Raw genomic sequence first — 23,614 nt, forward strand, 5'->3', positions numbered from 1 at the left:
TCTGCATTAGAAAGGAGTGAAGAGGGACTGCAGGAGTGTGTTATCTTACAAATATGACATGGCCCTCTCAGCCTGTGCAAAGTCCTCTGCTGACCATAATGGCTGCCTTCGAATGGCAGCTACCTGAAAATATTTCGATGTAGGATGTAGTATGCATTTGTGAGACTTTTGCCCTTCCAGTAGCACTACAGTTCTTTGCACAGTTATTCTGGGTATGCTGTTGTGCTATCAAGCTTTCACACTGGCCAGATGTGGCCCCAGAGACTGGACATACATCCAAGAAAAGGATGGCAAGGGGAACAAGGGAGAAAAGGAAAAAAATACTAGAAGTGTCAAGCTCGTTTTCCCCTCTCGCCTTTCTGTTGAAACCTTCCTTTCTTTCATCTCGCCATGGCAGCAGTCATGAATTATGCATAGGGCGTGTTTGAAATGTGCCAGGAGCCCACCCCCACTTTGCTCAGGTGAGGTTAATAGTCATGCTTGCATCTGAAGCAGTAGGTTATAAGGAAGAGAGATGCCAATGCATAACCATTTCTCTTTTCTCTTCACTCCCATCCTTCTGTCTGTCCCTGCGCTCATCTGTAATCAGCGTGACGTCCCTAACTCCCTGTCCCCCCCAACTCCAATTCCGCTCTCTTAGCCGTTCCCTGAATCCCCTCTTTTCATTTACCCCTCTGAAAGGCTGGGGGAGGGCAGGAGAAAAAGCTGGCTGAAAGTATCTCTCTCTCCCTTCCTCTCTTCTTTTTCTGTCTCCCTCTCTTTGTGTGTGTGTGTGTGTGTGTGTGCAGAGGTGATCAGAGTGTGTACTGGCTAGCTAAAGTTCTGGCTGACTCCACTTTTCCCAGAGAGAGGCTTAGTGAAGTGAACCAGACCAAAGGCCATAAGCAGGAATGGTGGAGTGGGCATGGAGAAGAACGTTGCTGCTGCTGTTGCTCCCCTCAAGCCTCTTATTCAAATGTGTCTATGTCTGTGAGTGCAAGAGTGAGTGTGGGCAGAGTGAGAAACCTAATCAATGGTCTTCAACTTCTCAGAGCCACATCCACATTTAAACTAGTTCAGTTCTGACCATTTAAAAACTATTGTCATCGCTTTTCTGCCAAGAAGTTTGAAGATTCCCTTACTAGTATATCTTGTAGAGGGCCCTATGACTAAATAAGTTGAGGGGGTGGATGAACAAATCATCCTCACAGATGTTGATTTCTTTTCAACGAACATATAGGGCAAAGCTTCACTTTACTGCTAACAAACACTAATTACTATGTGTGATGTTCCAATAATGTTTCTCTTTATCGTAATTAAACTGCTGTGGTTCAGAGTCATTTGACATTGAAACATCTACAGTAAATTTGACTATGAAGCTTCAAGACAAAGTAATTTTACCTTAGTATAGACTGGAAACAGAGAAACAGCCCGACTCTAGCACCCCTAATTGTTATTGTCTAATTCCAAATGCTAAGCTGTTTCTTTAATGATTCAATTGTATTGTATGTTATTGGAGAGACGCATAGTGTAGAGTTGTAGGAAGCAGTCTTTCCTAATTTCATGATTCGTGTGCGTGTAGGAATTTGGTTTCACACATCCTCATTGTGTTTTGGTTACGAGTTTCACTGTTTCTCACATCATGAAGTCAGTGTTGCAATGATGTTACATGTAGCAGTATTAAGCTACAACGTTTTCTGTTACATAATGTATAAAGACATAATAATTCTCTCTGTTGCTAAGGGTGATGTTCAGTAGGGGGCCTGATCTGAACAATGAAAATAACTATAGTGGATTTCTTTCCACTTTCTTTCCTCTGAATCTGAATTACTGGAAAACTGTATTTTACCAAGATGGTTCAGCACTTGGAAACATGACAGTTTTATGAAGATGCTTTCACTGTGTCATCTCGTCCTGTGCTAGTTGGAGTTTTATTTTCTAATTCTGGCACATTATACCTCTTTACAAAATTGTATAGTACATTTTACTTTTTACTAATACTGTATGCAATATCCTATATATGTAATATTTCTTTCACAGCTATGATTTCTTATTATTTACAGATTAAGATTTGAATTAAAAACACATACAGTATGATACGTTTTTAAAATGCAATGTATCATTATTAGAGTGGGTCCCAACCTTTTGACTTGTGATCTCTTTTGATGTATGTATGAAGAAAGAAGGAGAGAATTATTTCATATTCTCTTAAGAACAAGCCTAAAGAAGGCTAATATTTACCAAACTAAGATTATAGAAATGTCCAAATTGTTGCTCTTTTTTTCTTCATTACACACCTTAAATCTCACAAGCCCTCAAAAACTTTTACTGACATTTTGAATGGAGTCTGAACTAACTTACTAGTAGCTGTAGTACTAGTGCTAGCTATGTATTAAAGAGCTAAAATCTACCTCCACCTCCACCAGCTGCAACAGTAAAAATCTGTATTCACAATCTAATACTGTGATGTATAATTAATACTTGCAGCATCCAGCTTTTTTGCTTTTGAAACTTGAGGCTCATTTTGCTAAGGATACTTATCTATCAGGTACTTGTTAGCTTTAAAATACAGGATGTTTTCTTAAAAAGTTTTTTTTTTTTACATTGGCACTTTTACATAAGTAAAATATATAAAGTACTTCTGCCATTACTGACTTCAAGAGCTTTTATCACAATCAAACAGTTTTTAGGCATTACCACAAACAGTTTATCAAATCCTTTGACTTTTAACATCTCAAATCAAGCTGCTTAACAGCAGTAAACATACAGTAAAAGGAGGAAAATTACCTTAGTGCAATTGGCTGCTTTAGGCTCCAAGTCATTGAGTGTGACAAGTTCCCGAAGCAAACTACTCTCTTGGTAGCCTCCCTTCACCCCACGGAGTTTAAAATATGCCTGCGGCTTAAAGAGTATGAGCCTCAGGTTGATGGCAAAGCCGGCCATGTCGATGGCAAAGGGCCGATGCGGGTCAAACACGGTCTTCCAGCCGTAAACCTTTCCAGCTGCATTGACCTTAGGAGACTCGTACCGCAAACCACCCACAAAGGCTACGGGCCACACTGAAACTTTCCGAGTTGATCTCATCTAGCGAGTGGAGAGAAGAGAAATGGAGGAGAGACGAGAGAAAATTAGTCATCTGACAAAGTGTACATGACAGTGGGACACAGTATTTGAACATCAGCTGCCAGCATAACAACAGAGCATGGGCAGAGTTTTTACAGTGGCTCCTGTTATTCATTCTGAAAGACATTAAATACACCAAGAACTATGTGCAGCTGACACTGTCAGATAAAAGTGGATCACACAAAGTTTTCAACTGCTGCCGTACAACGAGATAATTAGACACAACCATCTTTAATGGGAGTAAACATGGACATTGCCAAGAGGGTTTAAAGGAGCTGAGCCACTACAGCAAGTGCTCTGGTTGCTGGTTGGCTGTAGAAATTCCGTAAGGTGGAGGACACCGATCCTCCTTCCGATATTTTTTCTGTTTTGCTGTCCTTTAATCTTCCATCATCAAATGATCATGCTGCCCTTTCCTTTGTCTGCCTCTCAGGGATTCTTTGCCATTCTGGCAAAAGCTGCTGCAGTAATAAAAGGTAAGTTTTTATAATGAGGGAAGAGGAAGGTCTAGAAACAGCAGAGTCATTTAATCAAACTGCAGTGCAGTGCAGTGGAAATAATGATGCTGTTGCTTCAGGTGGAAGGTTTATTTAAAATAAAGGTGTGTTCAAGTGCATGTACAGAATTCAGTATGTGTCTATTAGATAAACTGCTCCCATGCATATACATTAAAATCATGCATAGGAAACTTGCAAATACCCATTTGCATATGAGCTGCTGTGTCAGATTGATGTATGTGGTGTGTGATTAGATGGGCGGCTACATGGTCAGTTCAGGGAATCGGAGAGTAACAGAGTTTGAACAGCATGAAGCAGACTGGGGGCTTATGGGAATCCATGGATTTTTAGCTTTAGGGAAAATAACTGTGCAGGGCACCCAGATCAGATTTGGCAGGATGTTCAGTCCTAATGAGCTCTGGGTGTTAATGGTTGAAGAGAGATCGAATGCTTATAAGCGTGTGTCCATGTGATTTTGCTTCTGAAATTTTCTACACGGGGCTGTCTACAGTATGTTCTTTGTCAGCTATCCCTTTTTCTTGTTCTGTTTCCTTCATTAACACTGGGGTGTTGTTCGATGCCAAGGAGCTGCACAAAGTATCATCCACATGGTTTTACTAACTGTTACCACATTTCTTGTCGCAAGGACACATCTGAATCTAGCACCCATCTAGCTCAAACATCACCTGCCTGCTTCCCTCACAGATATATGTGTGCTTTAAAAATCAAAAGGAAGCATAAATCAAGCGCTCTGCAGGCAATGTCAAGAGGCTTGTCACTTTCCCATCTATACTAAAAATGTGAAAATGAGTGTTCCGCCTGCTGCCTCTGTTGGGAGAATAGTATAAGCCAGAGTAAAACAGCACAAATCCCTCTTCTGCCGCCAGCCAAGCAAATGAAAATGCAACAAAGTTCCTCTTGCCCCATTCTGGTGAGTATGATGTGTTTGTACAGAGTTTCACTGTTCATTTGTGCTACAGTTATTGTGTGCACGCCCATGTGTGCATTTAAGTGCTATTTCCTGCTCCACTTAGAGAGGGGCCTGCAGAGATGAAGTGCCTGTGTTTCAGAATAATCAGAACAGCAGAAAGAAGGAAAGAAAAGAAGGGAAAAGAAGGCTGGAACCTAGGTAGCGTTTGTACAAACAATAGAAAAGTATAGTTTTCAAATTCTTTTATTTATTAAGGAATAATAATTAAAAGCAGATAATGACTGATCATACTAAGCAAAAATAAAGTAGGAAAACATATTGATATCACAATTTGCATTGCAGATGGTAGTTAATGTATAATGTCAAAAAAGATGAGATCAACAGCTTTTGCCACAGCCGAATATGTTCGGCACGTTGATTTGGCATGAGTTTTTAAGCCGGATGCCCTTCATGTCGCAACGCTCCCATTTAATCTGGGCTCAGGACTGGCACCAAGGTGGCCCTTGGTGGCTGGGTGGGGCCACACCTGTTGTGGTGGGATTCAAGCCTTCCGCATCCCAACCTGAATGCTCTACCACCGGGTCACTGGGCCACCTTTATACAATGTCAATATTGAGAAAAATATTAATTTATCATCATCTACTTTTATTAAGGAAAATATGGGTTTCTTTTCATTTTCCTGGATTTAAGTGGTTAAAAGTCTTCCTAAAGGCTTAAATGGAGAACAGAGAATATGCTAGTTATAAATTGTATATGCAACAAATAACTTTGTGGTTTGAGAATAAAACACAAACATTCCTAATGATGCCTCAATAATTCATGCAGCTCTTTACAGGCATGCACTTTAACAGTGGCAAATTAATTTTTCATTAAGTTCCTCACTACTCATTAGGCCTGACCAAAAATTATGCATTTAATAAAAACGTGTGGCAAATTTGATTTGCTACAGCTGCTGCAATGAAATATAGTCTATTTACACTTTATAATTTATATCTCAAAGGATGAATTTAAAATTATGCGTCTTAAAACATTTGCTACGTATCACATAAGATTAAAAATAGGTTTTGCTCCAATCAGTTTAATACACATCTCATAAAATTGATAGGGAGCAAAAACTATCTGTGATCTGTTGTGTCCAAAATATTTCCAAATGTATTCCTATTTTTACAAGGGAAACCTCTTGAGACCTTTTAAACATCTATTTTTCAAGAGTGCCCCGGACAGACAAACAAACCAAACAAAACAAATCAAAACAAACTAAATAGTTACTCCGTTACGAAAAAAAACATTTTACACATCTTAAATGTATCAAAACTTAACACCCTGTAAAATTACCGTAAAGTCTTTAATTTACAAGACAATACAGATAATACAGTACTGAAACGCACTAAAATTTGAACATTAACGACTTTTTGGCTTGAATGACGATGAACATCTGAATTGAACATTTGGCTTCAGCTGTCTGAGTCATTTAAATTAATTTGGTATCTTTCAAAGTTACATTGATTTTAGGGTTAAATCCTTCCTTTTATGAGGGGTGTGTATGTGGAAATTGTTGTGTCCAGCTACTGCATTGAAGGTGCTACTAGTTAGGGTGTCCATGTTTTGTCTTTACTTTAGCTATGATCTCATTATGTGCTGAAGCTGCTGAAGATGCTGACAAAAACAGCTCATTTGTTGCTAAAAAGGATTCATGAAATTAGTCCTAACTTAAACCGCTGAAGCTTTTAATTTAATTTAATTAAATTTTGCCCAAAATTAGGATTGTGAATTTGTTCCCCTGACACATTTTAATAAATGATCTTTACACCTTATTCTATAAGCTTGACCGATCGATGAGGCAGCACGTCAAATCTCAAGCTCCACCTTAATCTTAAACTGGAATGTCTTCTTTTGTGTTATGGTAGGAGTCAGACTAAATATTATGGGATAGACAAAAAAAAATTGAAAAAACGGTTGAGTAGTTTAAATGTATTTTTTTGTGTTACTGTTACAGCAATATTTTTAAATATATTGTAATTTCTCAAAGAAAACAATGGGCCATTTTCAACACACAAAGCAGTGCAGATTCTTTCAACCTTGTCTTGACACCGGTGGAGTCACTTTCTGTACCCATTTTCCAGTGACGGAGATATCGGATATTTACTTGCTGTCAGCAAACTGAATTATTATCATGGTGTCAGCAAACTATACTGTAGTTGCAGTCAACTCTCTGTTTACTGTAGGTCTGGTTGTCACCTTCTCTTTTCCTCTCATTGTTTTTCTGTCGTTCCCTCACCTGCCGTCTCCCTTCAACCCCTCAGGGCCGTTACTTGGGCCCATAAATAGGCCTGCTGAAGGTGATGGAGGGCCTCTGAGGGAGACGGAAAACTTCGGCTGATTCCCAGAGAAAGGTAATGACAGGTCCCGTCAATACCTAGCACTTCATTTACTATGGACCCCTCCGCACTACTAACAAGACTTGCGGCCACGGCTGAGAGAGCCCTAGACCGTGTCCACTGAGGTAATTTAACCGATGTCAAGATGGATGGTCTGAGATGTACTGATTATATGCCAAAACTTTTCTGCAGTCCCCTTAACAAATGTACCTGCCCACAGCAGTTCGTATGGTTGGGAGGTACCATTATGATACGTATGTTTCACTTCACCTGCAGTTTATATGGAACAAAATTGATAGGGATGGATCAAAAATTAAGCATTAAAAACGTTTTATACTTACACGTTACATCATGCAATATAGGACCAAAAGGTAAATACATGCATGTGCAGACAGAACATTATTAGCATTATACGTCTTCAAACTAATTCTGTACGAAATGCAAAATATACTATTGATCTTTCTCTATAACCTCTTTAAAACACCAACAGTTGTCTGTTGGTTGAATAGCTGCTTTCGGAACACATAGAACCAGCCTCTGTGTGCTTTGTACTGAGATTGTCGAGTCTCCAGGCTCCCTGAATTACCCACCGCGTTCTCTGTAAATGGTTTGTTTTTCTAAAACTCAAGTTTGCATCAGCACAACAAAATTTAAAAGGTAGATGGCCTTTGAGAATTTGAAATAGTGGTGCAGAGTGGGTAGTTATATGAAATCTCACTGTGACCCAAAGAACTATTCTGTTCTCTCGTGTTTCTTTCTCCTGATTCTCAGGAGCTGTTAGTGTGTGAGTCCAGTCATGAAACACTGACAGTTTAGTCAATCACTCTGCAGATTCTACTAAAAAGAGTTGTGAATGCTTTTGTTGCTCACTGGTCCTTTCCGTATAAATGCACTATGAGGACAGCTTCAGCTACTCTGCCTAGACATGCATGTAGTTAGTATATCACCCAGCATAAATTGATGCATAACAAACAAAATCCTAACAACCAAAGAAGGGGCATGGCCATAGCCACGATAACAAAGGCCACATCATCTAATGGCTACAGTGATGCAGACTTGTTACTGAGAAGCTACAGCTGAGGATGTGAAAGAATTCCCACTATGACTAAGCAGTAACGTCAGGTTTCAGAGTTCAAAATTGTTATGTCTAGGAATGTTATGTAGACCAGTGGGTTTACACACTAAAAAGATTTAGTAACAGAGAATATAAGGAAACCGCTTTGTCCAAATCATTGTGTGCTTTTGCCAAATTTGTAATCGAAATTTCAATAGAAAAGTCATGCTAAAATCAAAGGAATGTTTTCCAGTGTATTGTTCTTTGGCTACCCCTAGATGTCAATAAGGGTCCGTGTTTAATTATCTACTATTCCGATTTGTTCAAACAACTGTGAAAATTGCTACATATTAGCACTAACCTCCTCAAACAGTTCCAGGCTGTATGTGTTGTCATCATCGGCAAAGTAGACAATTCCAGCTTGACTGCTGTTGGGGTTGAAGGTCTCCCTAAGCCATCGCAGTGCCAGATTTCTCTGCATTGTCCCCCTAGGAATTCTAGGGTCCCGAGTGTCACCCCGCAGCTTATAGTTCCTGGGCGTTTCTACATTGAGGTGGGTGTAGTTAAGGCCTGTTTCTCGAAGGAGCCGCGTGACAAGAGGCGTTCTCCTTTGGGAGTCCTCCACCAGGATCCAGTGCAAGTTGGGAATGTGGAGGAAAGTATTAGCCAGCCGTGTCAGCTCTGCTTTTTGTACTGGTCGACTATACGTGGGGGTGATGATGTGGATGGTAGGCAGCACATCGGACCATGGCGGGGGCCGTGTGTACACATACTCTGTCCTCACCACCTCCACAATGTCTCTATCTGAAGCACAGTATTCCTTGGAGTCCTGTGCCTGGCCACCTGCCTCCCTCCTGCCTTCAACACCATCATCTGCAGATTTGGGGATAAGAAGACATGTAAGGCATTAGTGCAACCTTGAGCTGCCCTTTGTATATTTGCCTCAGGTGACTTAAACCCAAAGGGGGTAAAGTGTACCTGAGAGCCGGTGATGGCGAACTGCAAGCCTCTCTGGAATGATAAAGATCTCTTTTACTAGGTGGTGACAGGCTGCAAAAAGTGAAAGCAGGCACTGTGAGAGGGTAACACAGCTGATGGACAGAGAGACAGCGCAAGACAAGGGAGGGGAGAGATGCGCCTTGCTATTCCCCCTGCATCGCTTTTGGGCTTTTCTTTATAAAGAAAGAAAAAGTGGGTATGTGGATCCAGTATATGTCCTCTTTTATTGTTCAGACTCCACCAGACTCTTCATCCTCTGCCTGCACCTCTGTATTTCTACAGTTTGCTACATGACTTTTTTGCAATAATGCAAGCCACAAGTTACTGTTTTTCGTAGTGTTAGTCTTCAGTAAAAATGTATTTTGCTGCCAAGATGCCTATGCGTACACAGGCATCTTCAGTCACATTGTATTTTTAATCATATTATAATTCATATTAATTGTGAACTGGGTCTTGCAAGTTGTAAGATTTAGTAATTATAATTATTTGTAAGAGTTGGAGCAGACATTTATATAGGTTTTTATGTCTTGAGAATGTCTGGGTATAGTATCTAGTGTATATGGATTATTTGTTTTTATTACTTTGTGTAAGAAGGTAAAATGTAAACAGGTGAATCAAGCCAAGTTAACTCCTGTGGTAAAACCAGTATTGGTATTCCAACCACAATAGCTTGGTTTTGATGGATAGAATATGTATAATCATTAAGGTTGGGCAATTTTTTATTTTCAAAATTTTTATTGTGCAACAGCTAATGGCAATTGTCGTCACTGTTCTTCCAGAGATCCATTCGCACCTCCAACATAAAGAGGATTTCTCTGCAGCGCATAGATTAACACAATCTGCTGATGGCCAGATGTTCAACAGAAGCTGCCAGCGGGCACACTGCCAAAAAACCTCTAGCTTCTCTTTTAAGAGCACAAAAAGGAAGCTGGTGGGTAGAGCTGGGTCAGATATTGTAGCACTATCAAAAATATTGTTATTATTTTCTTACCCATTATTGTGTCCCATATAGTTCAGCATAACATCGTTGTATTAAAGTGATTTTATGCATTTAGTTGCATTCACCTTAACAGAACCATAAAATGTTGTGGAAATGTATTCTTTTTAATGATTACTACTACTTTGCCTACTTTGTAAAGTGTTTACATAACCTTCAAAAACTAATTATTTGAAATGATTTGTAAATTATCTTTAGTACAGACTGCCTAGAGTCGTTTGTCTAAACCTGCTTTGGTTTGTTAACCCCTAGATGTGGATTCATGGCATTATAAGAGGAGGGCAAAGAGCTCTATTGATTTGCTGTCGGTCTAATTTGGGATTGTTTACTCTGCAACACACTTGACATTTTGCAGTGTTAGTTTGTGGTCTCTGTGGGATGACTGGGGGGGCTCATGAGTGTGTATTAATGACTCAGACTGCTGTGCAAGCGTGATATTACATGTGGATGCAAGATATTCCATGAAGCTAATTGAGTGAACATTTTTATTATGTCAAATTGCTGATGAGACAACCTGAAATTAATTTGCACTGAATCTGAATGACGGAAATTGGGGAATAGTCTGGACCCAAATGGATAAAACGATTGACGTGATGCTGTGTACAGCATGCAGTGTGTAGTGAAGCATCACACCAGGAGAAACCCGTGGTTTGATGAGCCAAGGCATGAGAGTCCATGAGCTCTAAATAAACATAAAAGTAATGGATGAACAGTGAATCATAGAATCGTATATGATATTACAATAATGTACATTTCAAAGGCATTAGGAGTGTGTATGTGTATGTGCATAAACAGTCTGCACTGATGAGCTTTACAATGACTGGACAAGTGTTATTGAGATCTGATGAAGCTGATGGTCATGGTTAGTGAGTGCCTTTGAACGAACGGCCTGTTGTCTAAACCTGAAGTGCAGTGTTACATTTGAGGACCCACTTCAGGTCTGATATTGCCACTGGAGTATTGTGCACTGCTTACCCTTGCGGATGGCGAGGAGTGGAGCTATAGCGCTTTGGTGCCAAACAGTGATGAGCAGAGTCCAGGGTAACACAATCAACACGATGGCAAGAATATCTCTTCTCTTCGGCATCTCCAGGATTGGTTATATGGCTTGGCATTACCTGGAGAAGAAAAATGGGTATATTATCATTCTACACTTAACAAAGATGAACCACATCAAATCATTTTGTAAAAAAAAAATACATACACATATGTTGCTGATGATTGGGAAACACATTCATAGGATCTTTATTATCATTGATTACACTTGAAAAACCTTATTAGGCACCTTCATCAAAATGGCATTGAACAAAGAAAAACAATAGTGACAGAAACTGTGTAATGGTCTACTCAGTGCTGTGTTAAGATGCACAGCAGCTACAACAAAACAGGGAGATACATTGCAAGTTTATTTAACATAACAAGGAACTAAGCATGAGAAAACTTAACTTAACTTAACTACATCTCCGCTCAGATCTGCCCAGCAAAAACCGACAAAAAACACACACATCAAGGCACCAGGCTCGTCACAGATACTAAAATACTATCCTGCCTCAATGAGACGCTAATTGAAGGAGATGGATGCTGTTTTATTTAAAACAAACAAACAAAAAAACTAGAAATAAGCATGAAACAGCCAACAAAAGGAAACAGCCACTGGAGGAGGCCATGGAGCAGGAGTTTGTGTCTTCTGCCAACACGATGAGCTCATTGCTGCCATCACTGAGGACAGGGCTGCAACTTCATGCCCAGTGCTCTAACTATTTACCTGCCAAATGGCAGGAAACCGTGTCACCAGGCTGTGGGTTGATGCTTTGGCAAATGTGCCCGTCCCTCGGAGTCCAGATCATTTGGTTCAGCCTTGTATCCCTTTGAAAAATCTAATTACAGCATGAAAGACATGAACTAGACATTAACCAAAGAAACAGGATTGTTTGGCTCTTTAAATTGTCTTTATGCTTCATGACAATTTGATTTATTTTAAAGCTGTAAATAATCTTTCTAGAGCCGATCTAATGAACTTTCAACTATAAAGGTCAAAGCCCTATGTTTGTAAGTCCTACAATCATATTAAAAACACTGAATGTGTATCCTGTCTCAGTAAAACAGATGCAGGTTCCTTCAATATAAATGTCTTAATGCTATTTTAAATGGCAATATGGTGCCACTATCTGCCACTAATTGTGGTTATGGTCAACAGTCTGCTGTACTCAAATTTATGTGGTTCTAAAAAATATTTAGGTAAAATAAGATTTGCATTTGAAATCTTGATACAGTCACTCTACCAACTGAGCCACTGCCACTTTAGTAACTTTGTTTTTTCTAAATTGTGATAATATTGTGACCAATCCTTTTATTTTATTCCCATATACCTCATTTACCTTTAATTTAAATACAACAGACCTCCCCATCTCTCCCGGGGTCTTTCTGCCCTCCTCCTTAATAGGCTTCTGGCATTATGCCAAGCTGGAAAATACAGTTATTAACTGATCTGCTCAATTAAACAACAGAGAAAAACAGACACAATGTGAGCACAGGTGTTTGGTATATTAATTTCAGCTTTACACATGAGAAAACAAGCCATCACATTTCCCACAGTTATTCTGCTACCACCGCTGAGGAAAGTGGCAGTATATTGAAACCTAACATAATTGTACATACCAATTATGTTTATTGAGGTCTGTAAATAAATATGCTATTAATGCTCAAACCATCAGGTGCAAACAGCTTAAATGTGAAGTGTGTGAAGCAAATCCCACACCCTATACGGAACAGTATGTGCTTTAATCTGACAAAACAAGGTAACATATTGAACTGCATTTTTCTCTGCCTCATTGGAGAGGTGATGTACAGTGACTAAAGTCCTCTCTGGAAATAAAAAAACTTTGCACGGCTCTGAAATACAGTAGTATTATAAGTTATGTAAAAAAATAAAATTACACATATTGTAAGTCCTTGAGTGAATGGAATGAGAATTTCACTGATAAATTCGGTGAATGTTTCTCTTTAAGGCATGTTTTCAAAAGTACACAATCCTTCACACCGTGCAAAAAATGCAATATGGGTGCTTTGTAAAAGATTGTTGACAATGTAAATGCTACAGATGAAGAAAAATAAGACCTTTAGACCTTTTCATCACCAAATGTTATACAGTTATTTTGCACTTTTGAAATGCAAACAATCCCTTTAAATCCTATAAATATGTAAATTCCCATGTCTACTCTGTGGGGAGTGAATACACTCATTTCCAAAGGGAAAACATACTCCTGTATCAGTAATTCACCATATAATTCACCATATAATCTGCATGGCACTCATAAGCTCCCAGCACTGGTGAGCATCTAGATAGCATTGCTGGTGAAATAGATTCTTTGACTTTGTAAATGTAGCCAAAGTTAAGTCATTTAAAAATGATCTAATTGATTCTTGTTCCCAAGCCTTTACCTGTCCACCAAAACCAGCTAACAAGTTATTATTCAAAGTCAGTTATGATTCTGCAAGCACAGTGTTGAGTATAACAACTTAGTATTGCACTGCTGCCATGAGGACCCACAAAAGCAAATTAACTATCTATATTAAAGCAGCACAAACCTTTGAAGTTTAGCCCCTAATATGGCTCAAGCACCAACAACTCTGTTTCCTACATTTCCCAAAATGCAGCAGGATAGAATCCTTTGTTCGCACCTTACTGCCAACTTAAAAGCCACCTCATTCAAACATCACACCTCTAGTTTATGTCGCTTCCTGAAACTATTGTCTCATAGGAGCAGAGTTAAGCCACATGACATTGCTACAGTATGATAACATCCGGGGTATTTGACAAATCTCCTCCGGAGCCACATGGAGCCGTATAAACGGTTTAACCAGTAACCTGACCTTGATGTGTAAATTTGTTGGGGATGCCTCTTTAATATCACTGCTTGCAGATGAATAATGTAAAAATGTGAGTTTTAAAGATACTTGGGATGCTCACCCACAGTTATGACTGGATCATGGCACCACTAGTGTTGCGCAGCTGGGAAAGCCACACTGCATACTGGACAAGCTTTGTAGTGGTGACATCCTTCATGATGCGGCAGCCAGCCATTCCCTTGTCTCCTTTCTCTGCCGTGTCCACTCACGCAGACAGGCAACACCGAGTCGAGAACTGTAAGATGAGGACATTTCAGTGAATATCATTTTGGTGATGACAGATCGTGAGTATTTCTCACAGTGCATGAATCCCTCCACACCTCACCTTATCTGCTGGCAACAGACATTTAAGGACAATCAGGCGGGTTTGAACATAGCAGTTTGGACGGGGTCTAAGAGTCATATGCATTACAGAGGCTCTTGGTTATAGACACCTCAATGAGCAGTGTGGATGTGGGGGACGTCTTTTCATTATTTAACATCAAAAGCTGAGGTTGAAAGTGCAGCAGAGCAGAAACGTGTCAGTAAAATGTAATGAACTCTAATTTGGATGCACATCATTCAGATTCAGATGAGGAATCTGTCTCCTGGTGGTTTACCAGTCCTGTGCTGTATAAGGCAGTGTCTCTGCTCTCGTATAGAAAGTCTAATATTGTTCGATACTGTATGTAATTTGACATAATCGACTCATTGTGAGCTGCACAGACACAGACTCAGTTTTTTTCATTTTTTATTCATGTCTAATGTGAAATTGGAAGAAGGTTAGTCACAACTCTGCTGCTTGCCAGCAGTCTGGGGTGGGGGATGCTACAAAAATAAACTGGCATCATGTCTTATTCAAACACATCTGAGGGAATGCTGCTTCTATGGAGGCTTATGCTTCACTCAGTGATGTCTGCATGCTGCATCAGCTCCACAACTGAATGGTTGAAAACTGTTTTTTAGGGACTTTATGAAAGCAAATCATAAACTGCAAAAATGTGGGTTTGGGAGGTTGAACAGCAGGAGCCCCAGAATCATTTTACTGAAATGCACTGTTTTTAAACTGCCTGTGACCCAGTAATGCAGTGGGGGGTGTTTGTGCTAGACGTGCACCAAATTTCAAAACAATCTATTTTCAGATTGCCTTGACTCATCGTCCCATTCCTCAAAGTGAAGATTCACGCTTTTGAAGGTTCACATCAGATGTGTGAAACACGGAAATAAAAGATGAATATGTAAAACGGTCTTCATGGGTTAGTGTAGCCTCTGCAGTATTTGCTTCTTATGACAGTGACAAGCAAGAAAAAATATAATAAAGAAAAATAACTAAACAGTAGCAATACAAAGGCTTTACAATTGCTGCCAGGTACTGTCATACATGCAAGCTCACAATGACAGTGTTGTCGCTCTGATGTCTTTATAACACACTTCAACTTACTTTGATGGAGCTAAACAGAATGGAATGCATTATAGTATAACAACATGCCAGAATCTCAGCTCCTCCAAAGGCCAATAAAGCATCTTATTACTAAACATTTTTAAAAAGAGAATATTTAGGAAAACCAAACAATGTGGCAAGTACTGCCAGTCAGAGGGAGCTCGAAGTCATAATTGTGTGTGTACCAAATATACAGAAAAGGACTTAAAATCTACCTTTTGTTTCAATGCTAACAGTATAGATTTATGAATGAATAATAGCTTTGGTCATTGCTTTAAACAAAATTATATTCGGTCAAGTATTTAATTTTATGACTAATGAAAAAGATGACATTTCCAAGTTTGGCACTAATTAGCAAACATGCCAAACTATGATGGTAAACATTATACTTCCAAACAGCAAGTTAGCATTTCCATAAAGAGCATGTTGCATGCTGACATTAGTGTTTAAAAAGGTCATATAGGATCATAATGTACCCCAATTCCAAAAAGGTTGAAATAGGGGCATCAAAAGAAAATAACTGCCACAACTCAAAAACAATTGGAGGAGCTTTTGAAAACAATATAGGTAAATTGGTAACGGGTATGTAACATGAGTATTTCAGAGAGGCAGAGCCTCTCGAATGTAAAGATGGGTGGAGGTTCGCCGAAGCTCAAAATTGGATGCATGTGATCTTTGGGCCCTCAGGTGCACAACATTAAAAACAGGTATGATTCTGTACTGAACATCACTGCATGGACTCAGGAACACTTCACAAATCACTGTCTGTGAACACAGTTCACTGTGCCGTCCACAAATGTAAGTTAAAGCGTTATCATGCAAAGAAGAAGCCATATGTGGACACGATCCAAAAATGCTGCCATGTTCTCTCTCTTTAAAATGGTCTGAGGCAAAATGGAAAACGGTTTTGTGGTCAGATTAATAAAAATTTGAAATTCTTTTTGGAAACCATGGACGCCCTGTTCTTTGTACTAAAAAACTGGTATGGGGGGCCATAAGTGCCTATGGCATGTGCAGCTTACGCATCTGGAAAGACAACATCAATTGCTGAAAAGTACATAGAGGCTTTGCAGGAGAAGAATCAGGGTGTTGAATTGGCCTGCCTGTAGTCCAGACCTTTTTCAAATAGAAAACGTTTGGTGCGTCATAAAACAAAAAATCCCACAAAAAAAGCGCAGGACTGTTGAGCAGCTAGAATCCCGCATCAGACGAGAATAGGACAACATTCCTCTCCTAAAACTCCGTCAGACAGTTGTTAAAAGAAGAGGCGATGCTACACAATGGTAAACATCTCCCTGTTCCAACTTTTTGTGAGATGTATTGCTGCTACACATAAAGTGGTAAATTGTCTCAGTTTCAACATCTGATATGTTGTTTATTTTCTATTGTGAATAAATTCGGGTTGATGAGATTTGCAAATCATTGCATTCTGTTTATATTAATATTTACACATCCTCCAACCTTTTTGGAATTGGGGTTGTAAATGTACAGTACAGTATAGTAATGTACACTATATGTTCTTTTTTCTATTCTCTTTAATCTCTGCTAACAAATAGGTGACACTGTGGGTAACAAGGCCCCATAAACACCTAGGTGGCCTGTTTGTGTCAATGGCATCTGACCTGTGTGATGTGGATGGGAGGATACCAGGCTGAATACAGAAAGTCAGTCCCATAGTGCACACTGCAGGAGCCATTGGCAGACAATGAAGCTTGACAGCCTTTCACATCAGCACGGGTTAACCAGCTGTGAAGGGAACACCTGCCGCTGATTAATAAAGAATCACTGCAACAATGCCACGTCTGAAAATTGTTGTACTGATTGCTGAACTAACACCATTACTCCCAAAATTTAAACAGGAGGTGTGAAAATATATTAAATATATTACTCTCACCTACTATTAGGTGAGAGTATGTCAGAGAAAATGGCTTTGTATGATATTAAAAATGTATCTCTAATAAGATCTCGTGTTTTACAAAACAATGCAGATGATCTGACTTCTGATAATTGACATTGTACATCTGGGGTTTATTTTAGGATTAATACACAAGTCTACACAACTTATCTTTGAAGAAGTAGTAACAGTAGGAATATTGTTACTGGTTCTGTGTTTTATTTTCTCAGGTCTCTCTTGCCAAGTATGGAACTGTATCTGATACTATTGTCTGTAAGTATTTCTCTGTACAGGCTCAGAGTCTCACCAGGTCAACATTGTTGTGATGAATGACACAAAAACAGTCAGAAAGATGGGCATGTCATATAAGATTCGAATATGTCATGTCTTGTTATAAACCATATTTTAGAATGATACATGTAATAAGAATAATAATTACACTTTCCAGCCCTCAGTCTACCCTGTCTCTCAGCTGCCTGCCTGATCATCTGCATTGTGCCTCACACACATACACACTCATCTTCACTGCTCTCTTCCACTGGCATCCCTCTGTGTCTCTCACTCGCTCTGCCTCTCCCAGTTCCTTTGTTTTACTTTCTCTGCATTTGATCATTTGGCAGGCAGTTTTATCCAAAGCCACTACCGAGCACAAACACAGACCAGGATCAACCTGGGGTTAGGTGTCATGCTGAAAGGACACTTTGACATATGGTTTGGAGGAGTCAAGATTGAACTGGCGACCCTGTGATTGGCAGACAGCCTACCCCACCTACAGAGCCAGAATCACCCCAATTAATTATGCGCTCTTTTTATTAACATTCACATTATATAATGTTTAAACTCTCCATATATTTTTTGAAATATGTTGTTGTGCATTACTGCACTTTGGGTCATAAAAAAGCTTTATTAGACATCAAACATTAACCTTTAATAATTAATTACTCAGTCGCTCACAGTGAGAAAGAAGTCACAGCCATCAGGTCAGAACTGCTTGCTCACACATTGTCCCCTTCTCTCTCAGATTTTGTAAAGCTGAGTCTTCACAAAACCAAGCAGGGGCAAGTTTCCAAGTTTGTAATCGAGTCTGCCTCTGACTTCTCTGAGATCCCTTGGCCCGAGCATCTCCTATTTCCTGAGCACCAATAATAACATCATCTTTTCCTTGCTTGCTTTGCCGTGGCATCATTTCTATGTACTCTCCAGCCAGCATGGAGGAGAGGCTCTCTGGAGATAGTGTGTCCTGGTGTGTCCAATCATTCGCTTACATTTATGAATTCACTGGTCTCTGACCAAATTGGCAAAGCCCAGAACAGTTTTCAGGAATATCTGGGGAACCTTGGGAGACAAGTTGCTGCAATAGATCATTATTGATGTTTCTGTCATAGCCTTAAAATTCAGCTCTGTCTACAGGTGTCATTAAAAGTGAATTTTAAATTTGTGGGTATTGATCCAAACAGACATAATTGCTTTTGAGGTATGGTAAAGAAGATGTAGGTGATCTGTTTAGGTTTTCATATTGCTTCTCACCGAATTGTTATCAACATTATTACCAAAAGTCATATATGTAGACGCATTTGGGTTGTTGACAGTGGTAAATTTTAACGGAAATTTACATGTAACAGACTTAAATGAGAAACAGGAATTTATAGGTTACTGAATAAACATGTCTTTGTACTTTCTATGCTAATTCCCAAGTGGCATAATTGTATATGTACATTATATTTAACAATTCAGACTCAAATTGTTTTTTATTCAGAAAGACAAACTGTAAAATGCGACACATGAAAAACTATTACAATTAACGATGTAGTGAAGAACAATTTTGTGTTTTAAAGACCTGGGTGCACTGAGACAGCTTGAATCTTTTCTTGTCTTTTTCTCAAAAACTAATTAAACTCATTAGTGGGCAGAGAGGGAACTGATGGCATACTGTTGTTTTGAACAGTCGTAGTAATTATTTTGCTTTTCAAATGTGAACGAGAGTGTTTAAAGTTCTTGGAATTAAAACAAGCATACAACTATCAAGGCTCATTGTGTGCCCTGTGTTGGATGGACAATTTTCCTGCTGCTAGGGGCTGTGCCACCATTCATATTAAAAGATGTGGGTTCAATCAAAGGTCGCCTTCATGCTAGTTTTGTGTTACTTGTCCCATCAATCCAATTCACACTTGTCATGCAGCGACTCTCTTCAAAATTTGATCCTCTCCTCATGAAACAAGTGCCAGCATTAAGTCGAGCTAATAATAGAAATGCAGGGAAGGCAGCTACTGTATAAACACTGTGGTAAGAACGCAGGAATGACAGCTATGCTGTTTACAGGACTGTCATAATCTAAATTTTACATTAAACTACCAACTGGAACTTAGTATGAACTTTTAATGATAATAATTAATAGTAAATAGTAAGTGGGTCCTTGTTGTGTCTAAGCGTCAAATAACAGCTGTAGGTTGAAAAGCTGATGTCAAACAAATTTTCTCTTGTTGCTAGAGTACAGCAGTTGTTAGCTCAAACTATGTAAATGCTGCTTCATACATTAAACTTAACATTGTGTGACAGTTTCTCATGCTTGATTTATATTAGGACGCTGTTTTATTTTGAGGGAAACTTGAAGAAGCCATTAACTCTGAGCACAGGCCCTGATTGATTGCCCCGGTCTATGCTTGGATCAGGCTACCTCAGTAATGATAAAAGATTTAAGAGCACCAACCTTCAGGCAGGTTCTCCTGTGCTGATAACCATGGGGGATAGCCTGGCGCGGACTGCCCTTAACGTATCCTGACTAATTTATGGTCCGGCTCACTCAGGGCACATTTCCAATGCTCGACCTGGGAACGTGATGCAGCCTCGCAGCTGGCTGAGCGGACTAAAGGAGCTCTGCCAGGATTGCAGAGGCTGCCATTGAGACCTGGACCTGTCATGTTGGGTCAGCACAGCTCTGCTCTGATCAGAACAGTGTCAAAAAATATATAATCTTGGAGAGACCACAGGGAGGGAGATCCTTCTTATTTTGACTACTACCTGATTCCTACTCAGTCATAGATCTGACATGGATTAGCTTAGAATTGCGAGTTTTGCAAATTTATCTTGATTATAGATATATCCCATGTGCTCATGTTGCAGTGCTGGACACTGTTTACTCGTGTGATTTGATTCATTACACAAAACTTCAAGACCCTAGAAGTTTCTAGCTTTAACTATTACTCATACTAACCTGAACTGGTGAGGACCTTATTATACGTGAATGAAATAGTTTAAACATAAATTCACTTATATCTCTAAATACTTTAACTATTTGATCTTACATACATTACCTTACATATATAAATGAAGACATTATTACAACTTCTCTCTTCTAAAAATTATTTTGCTGTGGCTTGGGCAGTAGAGCAGGCTTTTCAATTGCAACTGCAGGTCTAGTGTTTAAATCTCCAGACACTGAACCAGAACCTGCTGTGTATGTTGCTTTAGATAAAATCATCTGCAAATATCAATAAATGTTACATTTAGAATGGGAAGATTTATACGAATCTTGTGTTTTTAAAGTAAATAAAAGGTTTAAACTAAAACTAGCCGAAACGGCTTTTTGCCTAAATAGTTATGACAGTTATAGGACAAGTATTCAGCCATACTTTCACCCACACCCAAGAAAATTCATAACATAATCAAGGTGTTTAGGTGTTTAGTGTAGGCATTTGGTTGCACATTAAATAGAAAATGTGTCTTGTGTTATTAACATGACAAAAATATAAATCATGAAGCAGAGATTTTTTTTGCAAATGACACTTAATCAGTGCAACAAAGACTTTGGAGAGTTTCAAGAATGATTTGAATCTGAACTTATGGACAGTCATTCATAATGAAATTGGACAATGAAATTATTATTACTTTTGTAAAAACCCATTTTGATGTACAGGGCATTCATTTCAACTGCATGTGACATGTCTTGCGCTGTGAACTTGCTTGTTATGACTAAACATAAGGTTAAAGGTTTTGCAAATCAGGCTCCCTGTTTCATTAACTAATCAAAGGCTGCTTCCTGAAGGTGAGTTTGGGTGTTCGACTATGTTCTGCACCTTCTCGCTCTCAGACTTCAACTTGCTAACTTGGCTGAGTTCTGAGCTCCTTAATGAGGGTTAGACCATGGATTTCCAGATGAAAGATTCCCAAGTGTAAAAGTCTCCCAATTATATGCCCTTGTAGAGAGAAAATATATATAATTATGAATCTGATCATCACTAATTAAACCTAGGGGATTTGATCCAATGCAGTGACAGAGCAGCGGAGAGTTTTGTTTGGGCTGGAAAATAATTGGTGCAAATAGAGAAGAGTAATTAAGAGGTTAGTAAAGGCTTTCCTTATGGATGGTGTTCACTAAGAAAATGTGCCGCTCGTTTGACAAAAGATCAGAAACATTTAGCTACTGTTGTAAATTGAAAATACAAAGGTTAAATTAACCAAACTCTATGACATAAAAAATGACATAAACAGCATTAGCATCAGGTTGGAGAGACAAGCCAGTGGGGGAAATGGAGCTAAGCAGTTCCATGACCAACATAGGACAACTACTGTAGGTGGCTCTGTGTTGTCTAGAGTGTGTAGTGTCTGCATGTGTAAATGTGAATATATCACAAGTGCTGAAGGACAGTATGCACTCAGCAAAACCTTCCCTAGGATAAGTAGGGGTTTTAAAGTCAGGTCTGATGCAAAGGCAGATGAACTTGGCACTTAACACTTATGAGCTCAACACAGCTGCCAGTATGCTCATGTCCATCTCTGGTGTTTTTTAAATTACATAATTAGTCATGTCAGTATATGTGATCTCCCTCAATGATACAGTGTCATGAGCTTTGAACCTTCCAGTAAAGCATGGCCCTCAGGAGAGAGCCAATTTGTGGTGGAAACTCATTCAATAGCTTTGGTAATTAGTAGATACATGATCATTATCATTATTTCCTATGCTAACTGCACATGTGAGTCATTCCATTTGGTAATGCTTTACACAATATTAGTAGCACACTGATATCCTAAAAGCCCAATACTTCTGGTGTCACAAAGGATGCACTTACACTCATGTGCTGACACATTACTGGTTACAATCCAAGCACTAATAAAATCATACCAGCAATAGCAATAACAATAACAATGTTTTCTGTTAATTATTTTTGTTTACATATCCGTATCTGGTTCTTACTAGTGCCAAAAACAGAAAAGACGTGATATTACAAATGCAAGCATATCGTAATGTTCTGCATGAGAATAGTTCTTAGCAACAGATTAAACACGGTAGGTTTTCCTTATTATTGTTTAGCGTGCATACGCCACACAAATGGTATTTCTTGAATACCATCATAAAATCATTGACATTTAAAGATCAGCGGTGAAATGTCAGATAAGTTATGGTGTTGAATGTGGGCCTAATAAAGTCTCAAGTCAGCATAGTTTCCAGCTCAATGTAAAGACAAGACGCCTTTGACATTTCAACCCAAGCCTTCATAATCTGCTTTATGCTGGCCTCTCAAGTCATTGCTTATCACCTACTCCTATTATTTGTTCCCCTGCTTTGCTTGCATGCGGCTAAGCACAGTCGCATTCTAAGAGTACCCAGGGGCATAGAAATATGACACCAACAGAACAGTGTTGACACAGGAACTGTGCGTCTGCTGATGCTACATTACAGAGGTGTCACTGACTCAACGGAGGAATGACTTTGCCGAGATAAAGAGCACCATGGCAGTGACAGACGGCATATCTTCACAACAACGTCACCAAATCCATTTCAGCTTCACGAATGCTGTACAAGCAGCAGACAGTGTACCAGATCATATATTATTATTGTTGTTAATAATAATAATAATAATATAATGACACTGTTATCAAGAGGGCAAATGGGACTGTTACCAAAATAGTAAACAAACCATTAAATAGTGTCTTTGCAACTTATTAGGAAGCAACATTTTCAAATACTCAGTACTGGAACCAGCTTTGTATAATATTGTTATATTCTATCAACATCTGCGGCAGCCTTTACAAAAGGCTTAAAGTCGCTTAAAGTTCAGTTTTTTGATGCAATAAGAGGTGAGTCATCCCTGGTTCTGTGCCCATTCAGTACTGATACAGACACATGCTAAAGCAGTCACAAACCAATGCCAGTGTAATTTTCCCACCTCCTGATGGGGATCAATAGACTGTAGGCTGAAGGAATCACTACTGTATCTGCCACCAGACTAGACCATAGGACCTTAATGAGTGGGTATCTGAAGAAAATAGGTGCGTCAGCCCGATATTTATAATGAGCCCTCTTGGGACTACTATATAATATGTGGAAATGGCTCCAATTAGGCCTGTAAAGTCCACAGAAAGAAAGACTTGGACAATAACAAAGTTAGAGGCGAGGTTGTGAAAGGAACTGAGCTACAATCAGGTGTTATCAGAC

The 23,614-nt window shown here is 39.2% G+C and overlaps 1 protein-coding gene across 7 annotated transcripts in view; it reads right to left on the reverse strand.

The window, feature by feature from the left end:
- The window catches only part of b3gat1a (beta-1,3-glucuronyltransferase 1 (glucuronosyltransferase P) a), a 71,793-nt gene that overhangs the window by 3,787 nt on the left and 44,392 nt on the right, over positions 1-23,614 (reverse strand). For 3 of the 7 annotated variants that reach the window (XM_067508659.1, XM_067508661.1, XM_067508660.1), the window contains 5 exons: positions 13,929-14,102; positions 10,934-11,076; positions 8,941-9,012; positions 8,324-8,835; positions 2,767-3,063 (listed from right to left, as the gene is read on the reverse strand). In XM_067508659.1, the coding sequence (XP_067364760.1) occupies positions 2,767-3,063; positions 8,324-8,835; positions 8,941-9,012; positions 10,934-11,045 (993 nt within the window). In that variant the 5' untranslated portion in view covers positions 11,046-11,076; positions 13,929-14,102. The remainder of the gene's footprint in view (positions 1-2,766; positions 3,064-8,323; positions 8,836-8,940; positions 9,013-10,933; positions 11,077-13,928; positions 14,103-23,614) is intronic. The other 4 variants (XM_067508663.1, XM_067508665.1, XM_067508664.1 and 1 more) reach the window with 4 other exon arrangements.

This window comes from Channa argus, chromosome 6 (genome assembly GCF_033026475.1).
Source record: "Channa argus isolate prfri chromosome 6, Channa argus male v1.0, whole genome shotgun sequence".
In the NCBI taxonomy this organism is placed as follows: domain Eukaryota; kingdom Metazoa; phylum Chordata; class Actinopteri; order Anabantiformes; family Channidae; genus Channa; species Channa argus.